The 18,261-nt window shown below is 42.9% G+C and overlaps 1 protein-coding gene across 2 annotated transcripts in view; it reads right to left on the bottom strand.

Moving 5' to 3' along the window:
* The window catches only part of LOC147108772 (phosphatidate phosphatase LPIN2-like), a 96,886-nt gene that overhangs the window by 54,553 nt on the left and 24,072 nt on the right, over window positions 1–18,261 (bottom strand). For both annotated transcript variants that reach the window (XM_086005592.1, XM_086005593.1), the window contains exon 2: window positions 4,704–4,904. In XM_086005592.1, the coding sequence (XP_085861718.1) occupies window positions 4,704–4,895 (192 nt within the window). In that variant the 5' untranslated portion in view covers window positions 4,896–4,904. The remainder of the gene's footprint in view (window positions 1–4,703; window positions 4,905–18,261) is intronic.

Here is an 18,261-nt window from a genome sequence, read left to right as displayed (position 1 = left end):
CTCCTATCTTCTATGTTTCTATGTAACCTGCTCACTGATGCCCAGTTTGGGTTCCGTCGGGATCACTCGGCTCGAGACCTCATTACAGCCTTGCTCCAAACATGGACAAAAGAGCTGAATTCCAGCGTGAGGCGAGAGAGACTGCCCTTGACATCAAGGCAGCATTTGACCGAGTGTGGCATTAAGGAGCCCCTAGTAAAACTAAAGTCAATGGGAATCGGAGAGAAAACGCTCCACTGACTGGAGTCATACCTAGCACAAAAGAAATAACAACAGAAAATGCTGGAAAAACTCAGCAGGTCAGGCAACATCCATGGAGAGAAATTTGAGTTGACGTTTCAGGTCGAACTCTTCTTCAAAACTGGAAAGAAAAGAAACTAGATCGAAGGCAGGGCTGTGATCGGACAAAAGAATAAAAGAAACAAAAGTAAGAGATTAGAAGCTAGACGAGATGGTAATAGGCTGAGATTAGGTGTAAAGTGTACTGGCTGGGCAAGAGATAGCTGCCAGGTGTGAGAGAGAAACAAAAGGAAAGGGGGGGGGTGGGGGGGGGGAAAGGAGTGGAAAAATTACAAGAAAAAATGAAATAGGGGCCGAGGTTGTGATCTGAAATTGTTGAACTCGATAGAACTCGATATTGAGTCTGGAAGGCTGCAGAGTGCCTAATCGGAAGATGAGGTGCTGTTCCTTGAGTTTACGTTGAACTTCCGTGGAACAATACAAGAGGCCAAGGACGGTGAGGTCCGAGTAGGAATGGAGCGGTGAATTAAAATGACAGGCGACCGGAAGCTCGGGGTCACCCTTACGGACTGAACGGAGGTGTTCCGCAAAGCGGTCACCCAATCTGCGTTTGGTCTCCCCAGTGTAGAGGAGACTGCATCATGAGCAGCGAATACAGTATATTAGATTGCGAGAAGAACAAGTAAATCACTGTTTCACCTGGAAGGGGTGTTTGGGGCCCTGGACAGTGGGAAGGGGGGAGGTATAGGGGCAGGTGTTACATCTCCTCCACTTGCACAGGAAGGTGCCAGGCAAAGGGGAAGGGCTGTTTGGGGTGATAGAGGAGTGGACTAGGGTGTCTCGGAGGGAGCGGTCCCTGCGGAATGCTGAAAGGGGAGGGGAGGGGAAGATACGTTTGGTGGTGGGATCACTTTGGAGGTAGCGGAAATGCCGGAGGATGATCCGTTGAATGTGGAGGCTGGTGGGGTAAAAGGTGAGGACAAGGGGAACCCTATCGTGGTTCCGGGAGGGAGGGGCAGGGGTGAGGGCAGAAGTGCGGGAGATAGAACTGACACGGTCGAGGGCAGCATCAACCACGGTAGAGGGGAATCCTCGGTTGCGGAAAAAGGAAGACATGTCTGAAGCACTGGTGTGGAAGGTGGAATCGGATTTCCAACATCTGCAGTATTTTGTTATCGTACTAGCACAAAAGAAGATGGTTGTAATGGTTGGAGGTCAATCATCAGAGCCCCAGGGCATCGCTGCAGGAATTCCTCAGGGCAGTGTCCTAGACCCAACCATCTTCAGCTTCTTCATCAATGACCTTCCCTCCAACTTAAGGTAAAAAATGGGGATGCTCGCTGATGACTGAACAGTGTTCAGTGCCATTTGCAACTCCTCAGATAATGAAGCAGTCTATGCCCACATGCAACAAGACCTGGACGACATTCAGACTTGGGCTGATAAGTGGCAGGTAACATTCATAAAAACATAAGAAATAGGAGCAGGAATAGGCCACTTGGCCCCTCGAGCCTGCTTCGCCATTCAATAAGATCATGGCTGATATAGGGCTCAAAGCCACTTCCCAGCCCGCTCCCCATAACCATTCACTCCCTTATCTTGCAAAAAATTTGTCTATCTCCACTTTAAATGTAAATGACCCAGCTTCCACAGCTCTCTGGGGCAGAGAATTCCACAAATTTACGACCCTGAGAGAAGTTGTTCCTCCTCATCTCAGTTCTAAAAGGACGACCCTTTATTCTGAGACTGTGCCCGGAGTTCTAGATATCCCCACGAGGGGAAACATCCTCTCTGTATCTACCCTGTCGAGCCCCCTCAGTATCTTATATGTTTCGATAAGATCACCTCTCATTCTTCTAAATTCCAATGAGTATAGGCCCAGCCTGCTCAACCTTTCCTCATAAGTCAAACCCCTCATCTCTGGAATTAACCTAGTGAATCGTCTCTGAACTGCCTCCAATGCAAGTATATCCTTCCTCAAATAAGGAGACCAAAACTGTACGCAGTACTCCAGGTGTGGTCTCACCAATACCCTGTACAGTTGTAGCAGGACTTCCCTGCTTTTATACTCCAACCCCCTTGAAAAAGGCCAACATTCCATTTGCCTTTTTGATTACTTGCTGTACCTGCATGCTAACGTTTTGTGTTTCATGCACAAGGACCCCCAGGTCCCTCTGAACTGTAGCATTTTGTAATCTCTCTCCATTTAAATAATAGTTTGCTTTTTTATTTTGCCTGCCAAAGTGGATAACCTCGCACTTTCCCACATTATACTCCATCTGCCAAATGTTTGCCCACTCACCTAGCCTGTCCATATCCCTTTGCAGATTCTTGGAGTCCTCTGCACAACCTGCTTTCCCATCCATCTTTGTATCATCTGCAAACTTGGCTACAGTACACTCGATCCCTTCTTCCAAGTCATTAATGTAGATTGTAAATAGTTGGGGCCCCAGCACCGATCCTGGTGCCACTCCACTAGTTGCCGTTTGCCAACCAGAAAATGACCCATTTATCCCGACTCTCTGCTTTCTGTTAGTTAGCCAATTCTCTATCCATGCTAATATATTACCCCAACTCCGTGAGCTCTTATCTTATGCAGTAACCTTTTATGTGGCACCTTATCGAATGCCTTCTGGAAATTCAAATACACCACATTCACTGGCTCACCCTTGTCCACCCTGCTTGTTACATCCTCAAAGAACTCCAGCAAATTTGTTAAACATGATTTCCCTTTCCTAAAACCATGCTGACTCTGTTTGACTGCAGTACGTTTTTCTAAATGCCCTGCTACTGCTTCCTTAATAAAGGACTCCAGCATTCTCCCAACGACAGACGTTAGGCTAACTGGTCTATAGTTTCCTGCTTTCTGTCTCCCTCCTTTCCTATATAGGGGTGTTACATTAGCGGTTTTCTAATCTGCTGGCGCCTCTCCAGAGTCCAGGGAATTTTGGTATATTGCAACCAATGCATCCACTATCTCTGCAGCCACTTCTTTGAAGACCCTGGGATGCAGGACATCTGGTCCAGGGGACTTGTCTTTTAGTCCCATTATTTTACCGAGTACTATTTCCTTAGTGATAGTGATTTGCGACACACAAGTGCCAGGCAATGACTATCTCTAACAAGCGAGAGTCTAACCACTGCCCCTTGACATTCAACAGCATTACCATCGCCGAATCCCCCACCAGCAACATCCTGGGGGTCACCATTGACCAGAAACTTAACTGGACCAGCCACATAAATACTGTGGCAACAAGAGCAGATCAGAGGCTAGGTATTCTGCGGCGACTGTCTCACCTCCTGACTCCCCAGAGCCTTTCCACCATCTACAAGGCACAAGTCAGGAGTGTGATGGAATACTCTCCACTTGCCTGGATGAGTGCAGCTCTAACAACACTCAAGAAGCTCGACACCATCCAGGACAAAGCAGTCCGCTTGATTGGCACCCCATCCACCACCTTAAACATTCACTCCCTCCACCACCGGCGTACCGTGGCTGCAGTGTGTACCATCTACAAGATGCACTGCTGCAACTCACCAAGGATTCTTCGGCAGCACCTCCCAAACCCACGACCTCTTCCACCTAGAAGGACAAGGGCAGCAGGCTCATAGGAACACCACCACCTCCAAGTCACACTCCATCCTAACTTGGAAGTATATCGCCATTCCTTCATCGTCGCTGGGTCAAAATCCTGGAACTCCCTCCCTAACAGCACTGTGGGAGTACCTTGACCACACGGACTGCAGCGGTTCAAGAAGGCGGCTCACCACCACCTTATCGAGGGCAGTTAGGGATGGACAATAAATGCTGGCCTCGTCAGCGACACCCACATCCCATGAATGAATTAAAAAATCACTTCCGTTCCAAACCTCATATCTCCCCTCACATAACCCATACCTACCACTATCCAACACAGCATTAAACACAATTTTTTGACATAAAATTGCTTCACAAAATACTAAACATGCCAAGTAATGATTTTTTAAAAAGCATGTAAAGTGCTTCGAGCTTTAAGAAAATTCCCAACAATTTCTGCCACACAACTGCAAACAAGATCCAATCCTCATGAGATGAAAAATGCACAGTGATAAAATCAAGGCCGACTCAAGATAGATTCTACAAATGATGGAACTACATCAATGAAGGTGACTAGCTTCCAGCAAATTCCAAGTGCATATTGTTATTCTAGAATCTTCCATCCTCTGCACAAGTGTTCACAAGAAGTATTTTCTTCATTCAAAAATATTTGGATTATTAATATGTCAAAACACAAAGTGTTTCTAAGATGAATTGCATACATATCTCACTAGAATTAGAGTGTTGTAGGCAGATGACTTTTTTTTTTACTGTGGAATGTGAAACAGAAAAAAATATTTTGAGAGCATTTAGGTCAAGAACTGGGGCCTGTAAAACAGACTGTATAGATTAGTTCAATAAATGGAGCTTATATAACAGAACTTACCACCTTCTCTTTCGATCGCAATACCCCAAGCTTGCCAAAACGGACATGAAAGGGTGAACAATGGTATGTGCCATCCGGCTGCTTCACTACTATGACATCGATACATCCTGTCAAGGTAGCTGGATTCAGTCCTTTGTACAGCTCCTTCACCGTGACAAACACCTGCTCAGCCAACTGCCCCACATAATTCATGGTTTGGGACTGCAATAAAATTAGAAGAAAATTAGAAACTGTATGACAGAATTCTCTGAACAGTACGTTCTACTTTTTGGTCAATTAATTAAATGGTATATTAAAAATAGGTCTCAATTCAGCAATTCTGCATATTCAAATTATACTCTGTGGAAAAACAAATACAGAATACTTCCTGCACGTTAAGTAAATATTAAAATGTCTTTGAATTTTGTCGCTATTTTAGCATGCTTCATCATTTTCTTTGTCCTTTTTACAGATTTGCTATAAACTATTGTATTGGAGGCTTTACAGAGAATGCCACTTATCTCTTCTCCGAGACCAGTGGAAATAATCATACACTATTTACTTTCTCCGAATTTTGAGCACTTTTATTAGATACTGCCCCTCCCCCTCTAAATTTCTCTGGTCAAGTAAATACAGACCTCACTTTTCAAACCTCTCATCTTGGTATTATCCTGGAAAATCAAGTTACACCTTTCCACATTCTTTCTATAGCGAGGTGTTCAAAACTGCACACAGTACTCCAACTAACGTCTAGTACAGATGAATCGTCACCACCATGCTTCTGTATTCAATGCCTCTATTTATCTATTATGTACTAAATTCACTATGTGGGGCACACACTTCAATGAAAACTCTTAATAAAGTACCTGCATAACTGTTACTCTTATACATGGCACGGTGATAGGTATTTTCAATGACAAAAGGTGTCACACGACGTGACAAACACCAGCTGCTCTTTTATATTTGTACATATTACCAAGATACAGTAGTACAATTTGGCCAAAGGGCTTTTGAGGAAAAAAAAAATTCCACTGCCATTTTTCTTCTCAGTAACTGAAGTTTCTAATCTCTAAAATAAAGGTTCAAAATATTTTTTTTTTAAATCAAAAATATTACATATTCCACAGTAACATTTTAAAGTTGATCCATGTAATTGTTTTTATATATCTTAATGCCTTTAGTAACAGTTTCAGTTGCAGGCATCAGCCTCTCCCAAAAGCATAGGCTTGGACTTGATATTTTTTGCCCAGATTAGTGATTCCACCATTACCTATACCAAGCTCATTTAGCTTATGCTAGATATGTTGGTTTGCTGTCTAGTTGGCATATTCAGACTATTTGTTACAAACAAACAACGAAAAGACAATCAGGACCATTAAGCCTGCCCCCTCCTGTTAAAAGTGCACCGTCGCACACCGTCCACCAACTCCTCGCAACACTGCCTTCTGGTAGAGGGACAAAAGAGGAATAAACCTGCAGTCAATTCAGCAACGACTCCAGGAGATACCTCTTGCGACTCTCCAAGCAAGCTCCAGGAAAGGTGAACACAGATTGCTTAATCTAAGCTTGCCTTTACTATTTTTCAACTCACTTAAGAAAGCTGCTGTCCACATTTCCTTTTTTCAGAGTAACACTGCAGAAACTTCATACTCCAAAACAAGCTCGGCAGTCGGTTATCACGTTGCCATTCCTACCAGTACTTAAGCTTTGCATCCAATAAAGAAACTACTTCAACAATTCTCTTTCACGTCTTCACATGACTGTTTGCTACTTCACATACTATTAAGGTACACAGTCACGTAACACAGTAAAGGGGAATTCTGGATTATTATATGCCAGTTAAATCTTTCAGTTTCTATGATTCATCACATCAAATATGTTCTGCAATATAACCTATGATAACAAGAGCAATTATCCAGTCAAATTAGCTGCTGAATAACTGGTGCAACAGCACTGTCTTGCAAAACAAAACCATAAACGGTGTAGTGTGTTAGAAATTAGGGGTACTAAAATGTATATGTTTGCGCGAATGAATTTGTGATGTAAATAATACTGTGTTTAGATGATTGTACCTGTATTAGAACTTGAGACAAAAGTGTCTCTTCAGACTAGTATTAGAATAGCTGGATAGATGCTTAGACCTTGCTTCCCAGGCGAGCCCTCTGCTGTGTGTGTGCTAGGAAGGTTGTTGACTATCGTTGATTTGGCCAACCGAGGCCCAACACTTATGTTTCTTCCATTACTGCTAATAACCATATTATAATGCTGTTAGGATTTTAACTTTGTTCAACAAAACTGCTTTAAAATGCATAAGTTAACCAGTGTGTGAGAATAGAAGATATATTTGGGAATTTAATGATTCATTCCATGGTATAATAGTCTGATAATGGAATGAAATAGTTTGTTTTGCATAGCTAAAGCTGCATGAACAGCGTGAACATAAACAACTGATAACAAGCAGCTACGAACATCTAAAGGCCAAGAATGGCATGTCTGACTCCCAACTTGGGAGGATAAGGACGGGAGAGAATGGAGGAAATCAGATGGATGGGCCTTCAGAATGTATAAACAGGAAAGACATGTGAGGGAAAACATGAGACCCCTTAGGGGAGGGCCTTCATCTGAAAGTTAAGACAAAGAACTCGACATACCATTGGGCACCTTGTCTTAAGGGGAACCTCTATAGGTTAGATGGTCCGGTCCACTTTCTACCCCAGGCCCACCCCTAAAAGAGAAAATAAAAGCAAGACCCGAAAGGCCCTTAGCGCAGACGGTGGAATGAGAACTCCCAAGGGTGGACACCATGCTGACTTTGGTCTAACACTCTTGGGTAGTTCAAGGAGAAAGAGAGAGAGATACACGAGACAAGGAGAGCTGTTCCCGCATGCCAGCCAGCTGTCCGATCGTACCAGCTGCTTGTCACGGTTGCATGTTTTTGCTGTATAACTAGTGTGTTATATTCCATCTTAAACTCCGATTAAATGCAATATACCCACCATATTGGTTTGCACTTGATCCTGATTATTTGAAAGGCCAGAGATAATTTAATCTCAACAACTGATTAAAAAGGGCAAACCTCAGAAAACCTAGAATAGCGGTGCTTCAAAATAGAGTCCAATTGTTATACCTGCTTATATTTATATTTCACATGTAGTATCTGACCTGTGCAACATTCTAACTAGTTGCCTCTCCACGATGGTGATGGGATGAACTGTATACAAGTAGACACACAGACTGAAAACTCCTTTACCCTAAACCTTCTGAAATCCCATTGGTTCCCTAAAAAGGGTCATTTTCAAACCATGGAATAGTGAGCAGTTTTGGCAGATCCCTTTGCTCCATTTAGATTCTTATTTGCCAAGTAATATGTGGCCTCCTTATTTTTCTTACCAAAATGTAATACCTCACACTTATCTACAGTATGTTGAAACACATTTGCCAATTGTATGTCCACTCAGCAAGTTTATTAATGACTACTTGTAATTTGTTGCAGTCCTCCTCAGTGTTGACTATCTTTGGGAGGACGAATATGGAAAGACAGTATACTATAAATGGCATAATTTTGAAAAGTGTAGATGAGCAGAGATACTTTGGTGTCCATATACACAAATACTTAAAGGTGGCAGGACAAGTTGATAACGTGGTTACAAAAGCATATGGGTTGATAAATAGAGGCATAGAATATAAAAGCAAAGAGATCATGCTAGAACTTTCTAAATCACTGGTTAGGCCTCAGCTGGAGTATTGTGGAAAATTCTGGGCCCCACACTTCAGGAAAGATGTAAAGGCCTTAGAAAGGGTACAGAGGAGATTTACCAGGATGTTACCAGGGATGGAGGACTTCAGCTGTGAGGAGAGGTTGGAAAAGTTGGGACTGTTCTTCTTGGAAGAGAGAAGGTTAAGAGGTGACCTAATAAGAGGTTTTCAAGATGAAGAAAGGTTTTGATAGAGCAGATAAAGAAAAACTAGTCCCTCTGGCGAGCGGGTCAATAACCAGAGGTCACAGATTTTAAATCATTGGCAAAAGATCGAGAGGGGAGAGGAGAAGAATTGTTTTCACTGAAAAGGTGGTGGAAGCGGATACCATCAATAATTTTAAAAGGGAGTTGGACAGGTACTTGAGGATGAGGAACTTCAAGGATTATGGACAAAAAGCGAGGGGGTGGGACTAAGCACGACTGCTCTTTCAATGAGCACAGGCACGATGGGCTGAATGGCCTCCTTCTGTGCTGTAAGTTTCTGTGCTTATAAAAGTAGAAGGGAAAAAAAGTTTTCTTCAGAGTGAGAGGCTGGGGAGTGCAAGATGAAACAGCACACAGCTCTCTATAATCTGAATGATTTTTCAACCAACTTCTTGACAACTATACCTTAACCTATAAATACATTATACTACATCAGACCTAATCTAATGTGCCTTTACCACTTTTTAACTCAGTTAAGAAAGCTGCTGTCCACATTGTCTTTTAAACAGAGCAATGTAAAGAACTGCAAAAACTTCAAGATATATATACTACAAAACAAGCTTGGTAGTCTGTTATCACTTTGCCATTTATTCCAGTACTTTTTGCATCCAATAAAGAAACTTAGGTTTTTTTAATTAATTAATTTAATTGCTCTGCAGAGAGTCTCAATTGTCTCAAACTTTTCCCTTCTCACAGATGACTGAATCACAGGAAGGCTGCCAGGAAGAGGGCTTTCAATATTGCTGACGAAAACCTGTAGACCAAGTCCTCGGCTCCCTCACATCCCAGCTCTCACGTACGGTCAGAAAGCAGGCATGGACGGAGGTGGCAGAGGCAGAGTGCCACATCCATAGTGCCTAGAACGGTGGAGCAGTGCAGAAAATAAATCAATGACCTGGCTATAGCAGGGAAGGTAAGACATTCACCATGCTCTACCTTTCTTCTTTGCCCACTGTGGTCACCACACTCAAGTATCTGAGGTGGGACAAGGTAATCAGTGATCCTTCAGCAAAAACCCTTGGAAAAATGTAGACCAGTAGCTCCTTCAATTGTTCCACACACTCAAACTGACTGCAAGCCTAATCTTTCTCTATTTCTCAATGTTCCAGGACAGCGGCCCAATCTTCCTACCCTACGTTGTGGAGGAGATGGGGGGCAAGGAGGAAGAGGAAAGGGGGGCAGCTTCCGGAGGAGGTGGAGGAAGTGAACTCTGGCTTTGTTGTTTAACTTGGGTCTATTGTGCTGCCAGAAGAAGGTTGATGGAAAACTAGAGCCGCACATCTCCGCTCTTTCTTGGCAGGGCAGCTTCCCTCCGCCCCCAACCTTCAGGCCACCCCCAAGCAGAGTCAGCCAGCTCTCCTCAACTGGGTAGCAGTACAAACACATTCCACCGGGGTGAGCGAGTGATTCAACACCAGGTGAGCGCTCCACATTTCTGGTCCAGGAGTATACGGGCCATCAGCATGGATCAACCACAGGCCCAAGACTCATCAGCCCGACATCTCTCCACCACACCCCACTTTTCCAGAACAGAGTTTACTGGGAGACAGCATAGGGGAGCAGCTGGCTAAACAGCTCATCTAAGCACCGCAGCCATGTGGAGGTGCCTTGAGGGAGTGTGGTCAGTTTTATGGTGGAGCTGCGTTTTGGCGAAGGGATCGATGGTTGAGCGTATTGAATTCACTTACACCCAAAATTTTGCAATCTTTTAGGCCGCCTATTTGCCTTGCACCCTGATTGTGTCTCTCTCTGGAAATACAAAGGAAATTCCAGGCCACAGGATCCTCAATGACCATCCCACAAAGTCCTAAAGATTCATAATTTTAACCTAAAACCTACACAGGGAGCCCTCAGGGAATTGTGCCTGGTCCCACTCTGTTCCTAATCTTTAGCAATGACTGCTGGATGTCAGGGAAGCAGATGTCCTTTCTACTAGCAACATCACCTTCTAATAAAGTGGCTAATTCCCCATTAGAAAGTGATCAGTAACTGAATTACTGCAGTCAGATTATCAACACAGTCAACTGACGAATGATGCATTATTTTCCAATACTATGGTCAAGTCAACCAGGGGGAAGCCCGATTATAATATTGCAAACTGATTCAGACTCTTAAATGCGAAGATAAAAACAGAAAATGCTGGAAATACTCAGCAGGTCAGGCAGCATCTGTGGAGAGAGAAGCAGTGTTAAAGTTTCATCAGAACTGGAAAATGTTACCAAATACTAAGGTTTCTCCAACATGTTTCCGCTCTTCCTTTTCACTCAGTTTTTCCTTTTCCTGTTTGTTTTCTATTTATCAAGGTGACCCACCATGGAGTAGCTGAATTCCATGGGTTAAGAACATAAGAAGTAAGAGCAGGAGTAGGCCATACGGCCCCTCGAGCCTGCTCCGCCATTCAATAAGATCATGGCTGATCATCGACCTCAACTCCACTTTCCTGCCCAATCTCCATATCCCTTGATTCCCCTAGAGTCCAAAAATCTATCTATCTCAGCCTTGAATATACTCAAAGACTCAGCATTCACAACCCTCTGGGGCAGAGAATTCTGAAGATTCACAACCCTTTGAGTGAAGAAATTCTTCCTCATCTCAGTCTTAAATGGTCTACCCCTTATCCTGAGACTATGCCCCCTAGTTCTAGACACTCCAGCCAGGGGAAACAACCTCTCAGCATCTACCCTGTCAATCCCCTTCAGAATCTTCTGTGTTTCAATGAGATCACCTCTCATTCTTCTAAACTCCAGAGAGTCTAGGCCCATTCTACACAATCTCTCCTCATAGGACAGCCCTCTCATCCCAGGAATCAATCCAGTGAACCTTCATTGCACCACCTCTAAGGCAAGTATATCCTTCCTTAGATAAGGAGACCAAAACTGTGCACAGTACTCCAGGTGTGGTCTCACCAAGGCCCTGTACAATTGTAGCAAGACTTCCTTACTCTTATACTCCAACCCCCTTGCAATAAAGGCCAACATGCCATTTGCCTTCCTTATTGCTTGCTGTACCTGCATGCTAGCTTTCTGTGTTTCTTGCACGAGGACACCCAAATCTCTCTCAACACCAACATTTGAAAGTTTCTCACCATTTAAAAAATATTCTGTTTTTCTATTCTTCCTACCAAAGTGAATAACCTCATATTGTAAATAACTGAGGCCCCAACACTGATCCTTGCGACACCCCACTAGTTACAGCCTGCCAACCTGAAAAAGATCTGTTTATCCCTGCTCTGTTTTCTGTCTGTTAACCAATCCTCTATCCATGCTACTATATTACCCCCAATCCCATGAGCCCTAACCTTGTGCAATAACCTTTTATGTGGCAACTTATTGAATGCCTTTTGGAAATCCAAATATACTACATATATTCCCCTTTATCTACCCTGCTAGTTACATCCTCAAAAAACTAATAAATTTGTCAAACACGATTTCCCTTTCATAAAACCATGTTGACTCTGCCTAATCATGCTATGATTTTCTAAGTGACTTGATACCACTTCCTTAACAATGGATTCCAGCATTTTCCCGACAGCTGATGTCAGGCTAACTGGCCTGTAGTTCCCTGTTTTTTCTCTTCCCTCCTTTCTTGAATAGCGGTGTTACTTTTGCGACTTTCCAATCTGCTGGGACCATTCCAGAATCTAGGGAATTTTGGAAGATCAAAACCAACGCATCCACTATCTCTTCAGCCACCTCTTTTATAACCCTAGGATGTAAGCCGTCAGGTCCAGGGGATTTGTCGGCTTTTAGTCCCATTAGTTTCTCTAGTACTTTTTCTCTACTTATATTAATTACGTTAAGTTCCTCACCCTCATTAGACCCTTGGTTCCCCACCATTTTTGGTATGCTTTTTGTGTCTTCTACTGCGAAGACAGATACAAAATATTTGTTTAACGTTTCTGCCATTTCCTTATTCTCCATAATAATTTCTCCTGTCTCAGCCTCTAAGGGACCAATGTTTACTTTTGCTACTCTTTTCCTTTCTATATACTTGTAGAAACTCTTACAATCAGCTTTTATATTTCTTGCTAGTTTTTTCTCATTCTATTTTTTCCCTCATCAATTTTTTGGTCAACCTTGGCTGGTTTCTAAAGCTCTCCCAATCCTCAGGCTTACTATTATTCTTTCCAACATAATAAGCTTCTTCTTTCAATCTAGTGCTATAGTTAACCTCTTTAGTTAGCCACGGATGAATCACTTTTCCTGTGGAGTTTTTGTTTCTCAATGGAATGTATTTTTGTTGAGAATTATGAAATATTTCTTTAAATGCTCGCCACTGCTTATCTACCGCCATACCTTTTAATCTATTTTTCCAATCTACCTTAGCCAACTCGCCCCTCATACCAATGTAATTGGCTTTATTTAAGTTTAAGATTCTAGTTTCGGACTTAGGCAAGTCACTCTCAAAATTAATGTAAAATTCTATCATATTATGATCACTCTGCCCCAGAGGATTCTTTACTATGAGATTGCTAATTAACCCTGTCTCATTACACAATACAAGATCTAAAATAACCTGTTCCCTGGTTGGTTCAATAACATATTGTTCTAGGAAACTGTCCCGAATGCATTCCATGAACTCGTCCTCCAGACTACCTTTGCCAATTTAATTTGTCCAGTCTATATGAAGATTAAAGTCCCACAAAATTATTGCATTACCTTTGTTACAAGCTCCTACTATTTCTTGATTAATATTCTGCCCAATGGTATAGCTACTGTTAGGGGGCCTATGTACTACTCCTACCAGTGTTTTCTGCCCCTTGTTGTTCCTTATCGCCACCCATGCTGATTCTACTTCCTGATCTTCTGAGCTGAGATCCTTTCTTGCTACTCTCCTTATGTCATCCTTTATTATCAGAGCTACTCACCCTCCTTTTCCATTCTGCCTGACTTTTCAAAATGTCAAGTACCCTGGAACATTTAGTTCCCAACCTTGGCCACCTTGCAACCATGTCTCTGTAACAGCTATTAGATCAAACCCATTTATCTCTATTTGTGCCACTAGTTCATCTATCTTGTTACGAATGCTTCATGCATTCAGATAAAGAGCCTTTAATTTTTTTTTTTTTTAACCATTATTCCTTGCTTTGACCTTATTCTGTGCTGCACTGCTACCATTAAACTCTCTATCCCTTCCTGTCACACTCTTGCTTATTTTAACCCAAATCGCTACACTGCTCTATTGCCTTGATATTTCTCTTCACCTGACCCTCCTCTTTTTTTAGTTTAAAGCCCTATCTACAGCCCTAATTATTCGATTCACCAGGACGCTGGTCCCAGCCCGGTTTAAGTGGAGCCCATCCCGACAGGACAGCTCCCTCTTTCCCCAGTACTGGTGCCAGTGCCCCATGAATTGAAACCCCTTTTTCCTACACCACTCTTTGAGCCACGCATTTAACTCTCTGATCTGCCTGACCCTATGCCAATTTGCGCATTGCTCAGGTAATAATCCAGAGATTATTACCCTTGTGATTCTGCTTATTAATTTAGACCCTAGCTCCTCAAACTCCCTCAGCAGAACCGCATTGTTAGTTCTACCTATGTCGTTGGTTCCTACATGGACCAGGACAACTGGATCCTCCCCCTCCAAGTTCTTCTCCAGCCACGAGGAGATATCCTTAACCCTGGCACCGGGCAGGCAACACAGCCTTCGGGACTCTCTTGCGCGGCTGCAGAGAACAGTATCTATCCCCCTGACTATACTGTCCCCTACTACAGGAAACTCTTTTACCCGGCACCGACGGGACCGGCGTGCTGCCGGTTGATCAAAAGGTCCGGATTACAGAGAGGTATACTTACTAAGGTACGAGAGCCCCGTACACAGCCACAGATGCATGGCAACAGGTGCAGGAACCTCGGTTACATGGCCACAGATCCATGCGTCCCTGTTGCATGGGCAACAGGTGCAGGAACCCCGGTTACACAGCCACAGATCCAGGAACCCCGATTACACGGCCACTAATATGAAGTAAAACTTACCTGAACCTACTCCTGAATTTTGCCGGTTAAGAGAGATTTCCGGTTATTTAGGTGCCGGTAAAGAGAGTTTCCTGTACTACCACATTCCTTCCTTGTCCCCCCCACTTGGTTGGCCCCCTGTACCACAGTGCCATGGTCAGTTTGCCCATCCTCCGTGCAGTCCTTTTCCTCATCCATACAGGTAGAAAGTACCTCATACCTGTTGGACAAGGTCCAGGGCTGTGGCTCCTCCATCACTACATCCTGGGTCCGCATACCTTCCTGACTCGCAGGGTCGGCATGCGTGACTTGCCACACAGAATTCACAGCTGCTTAACGTGGTCACTTAAAAAGGTAATAAGCTCTTACACAGAGGGAAAGAACGCCAGGCAAAAAATGGGAGACAACGCAATCCAAGCCAGATTCCTACACCTATTGGCCATTGACCTGAATGTATTTCCTGCGCTTTGAGTCAGGTAATTAATAGAATGAAAGAGAAAGGGGAGAGATTTTTTTTTTTTTTTTTTTTTTAAATAAACGGGAAAGATGATAAATTTTAAAACCATTTTATATTTTAAAAACTAGGTCGGACTGCCATATCAAAGTCCACTACAGTTAAGAGGGAAGGGTAATCACTGTTGCTAATGATGACTGTGGAATGTCTGATTGCAGAGGGGAGCGGTCTGTGTTGCATTCAAAGGAAGCCACTTAGTCCAAATGTGCCAACTGCACAAATGAAATGTCAGCTCCCTTAGAGAAAAATGGAGAGAATCTTATTTTCTTTTACAATGAAATCGACAACAACGTATATTTAAAGCATTTAACATACAAAAACATTTCAAAGGTAATGCACATTAGAAAGGCATGGACATCAAGCTTTTGTGGAAGTGTTAAGACAGGTAAGCAAAGGCTTTGTTGAAGAGATAGGTTTTAAGAAGGCTTTGAAAGGCAGAGAGAGAAGTGCAAAGGCAAAGGTGTTTGGCGTCAGAGTTCCAGGGAAGCGGAGCTAGAAGTCTGTGCATGTATTGAACATTCAAATAGAAAGAGGAAAACCCTGATAGATTAACCATTCTAAAAGGTCACAGTATTGATATAGCTCCCTCTGTTGTCTAAAGGTTTGGTTATTTATATATTTTTGTCTGTCTGAACGTGTGATACTGCACATATGACGCTGTGGCATTTTATTCAGTGGGGTTAGAATTAAAATGTTGAATTATGCATTGTACCCATTTCAGGAATTTAGCCCAGCATGCTGTCTCTGCTATAATTTCAATTAACAGCCCTTACATTTGGTCAATTCAATAATAAACTAGGAAACAATCAATCATTCTTCAGGCAGATTCATCCTGACCACCTTGGTACTGTGAACGGCTTCATAATTCCCAAAGCCATTCTGAAGCTCCATGTATGGCCAAAAAATATTTTGCACTAACTGCTGAAAGGAATACTCCTGGCTCTGTGACTTACAGGAACTTCAATTACTCATTTTAAAAATGTTGCATCACAGCATTTCCAGGAACAAGTGCAAACTCCAGATTTCAGTTCTTTATTCGGCAGGTCATAAAGGACCTTGATCATAACTGGAATGTCGCAATAAGATTGTAGTGTTTCCAATTTCAAACTCACCGAGCTAGAGATCTAAATTATTAAAATGGATTTTGGCCTGTAATTGCCCTTCCCTTTTAAACCCAATCGCTGGGATTTTCAACTATCGAGAGGAAATGCATCTCACATAAAAGAATAGGGAGTATTAAAACATCCTCCTCTGCGCCTATATTAGTTCACTTTAAAATTCAGCATAAAACGACAAACACCATTCTCAGGTCATGTCTTAAGCTCGTGACATAAACAGTGTATTGTGTCTAGGTGATGAATTTGATATTGATCTGATCAAAGGCAAGGGGGCTGCCCAACTTGCTCACTTTCACTATACCTCTCTTCCCCCTCACATCAAGTAAATACTGAATTCAGGCCTTCCTCATGGGGCATCCAGTAAGCAGCTGAGCCAATAAGGTCCCAGGCTCAAGTCCCACTCTGCTGTGCTAGCTGATCTCGGCTGCTGTGGCAAGGGGGACATACTTGGCTCATCCGTCTTTCAAGGTCCTATGACACTATTTCGAAGAAGAGCAGGGGGAGTTATCCCCGGTGTCCTGGCCAATATTTACCTCTCAAATCAACATCACTAAAACAGATTATCACACTGCCGTTTGCGAGAGCTTGCTGTGTGCAAATTGGCTGCCACGGTTCCTACATTACAACAGTGACTACACTTCAAAAAGTACTTCATTGGCTGTAAAGCTTTTTGGGATGTCCGGTGGTCGTGAAAGGCGCTATATAAATGCAAGTCTTTCTTTCTTTCAAGCACCCTTCATTATGGAAGGGGAAATGAGACTAGGTTTCTGCTCCTGACCACTATCGAATGATCCCTGCTGGAACTGCACGTGTACAGTCACTGGGTGAGGACAGGCTCAGGTTAACTTGGAATGCCACCACCAATGGCCTTACACTTACCACCAAAGCTCACACATGACTAATGGGGACTGGGGTGAGGTACTAAAGAGTGACTGTGTGCCCATGGAACTGTACCCCAAAGAGATATCAGCAGCAGAGAAAGAAAGTGGAAAAAATTGGTGTGAAAGATAAAATAGGGAGGGGGGGGGGGGGGGGAGGGCAGACTCTATTCAGATTAATTAAATTACCATAAAAAGAAATGGTCAGTTCATTTAGTATTGAATTCTGCTTTAGCCATGAATAAAAATAATCTCTTGCAGAAACAGTTTTGAAATGCTGTGTGAAGACAACGTCAAATGACCCTGTAAAATTCTGGCATCTTAAGCTTGTAGAATGAGATGAACAATGATCTGGACTACTTTACAATGTAGAAAACACAAAATATTTGCCAAAGTAAATTAATTCAATTCCTTGCAAGGCATCTAAAAGTTTGACTTACCCAAATGGAAGGCGGCAATGGCACAAGCAGATTATTTTTTGGCACTGCAGAAAATTGATGTTGAGCAAACTGTTGAACAGAAGGGTCATTTCTTTCTACAGACATTACTTGCGGTTACTGATCACAACCAGAAACTCAGCATCTTCTGATACAAGGGTCATGCTACCTCAAAAACGACTACCATTTCTACCACCAACACACGAGTTTCCACAACAATCTCCATCTACTATATCCTGTGCAGCACCATCCACAAACTGCACTCGGATCAGACGTGCCAAACATTGTAAACTAACAACTTTCCCTGACTGACAGCACACAGGAAGCCCCCCACCCCCACCCCCCACCCAAATGGACTTCCCTTCAAACACACATGCAAATTCGTTTACTGCACACTTTCACTTTCAAAATGAACAGATTTGCTTAGCACAACAGTTCACAATTGTATAGTATCTACAGTACTGTCTGATTTTCTCACGGATAGCTATTTTACAGCAGGGTTGTAGCAATTAAATCTCAGTACAATATTGCTCTATTTTCTATGCACGGTTAGCAACAGTAGCCCATTCCAACTCACAACCAAATGTTTTACAATACACGATAAAATGACAACCATTAACATCTGTGACTGGCATCATTCACATACAGACCTGTGCAATAGTTCACCAATTGTCCACTCAGAATTTTTCTATTGGTTTCAAAATTGGCTTTGA

Source organism: Somniosus microcephalus, chromosome 13, assembly GCF_052327205.1.
Source record: "Somniosus microcephalus isolate GS21.2 chromosome 13, FLI_Smic_1.0, whole genome shotgun sequence".
NCBI classification, from domain to species: domain Eukaryota; kingdom Metazoa; phylum Chordata; class Chondrichthyes; order Squaliformes; family Somniosidae; genus Somniosus; species Somniosus microcephalus.
The sequence above is the reverse complement of the archived record's forward strand: the minus strand, read 5'-3'. Positions and strand labels throughout refer to the sequence as shown.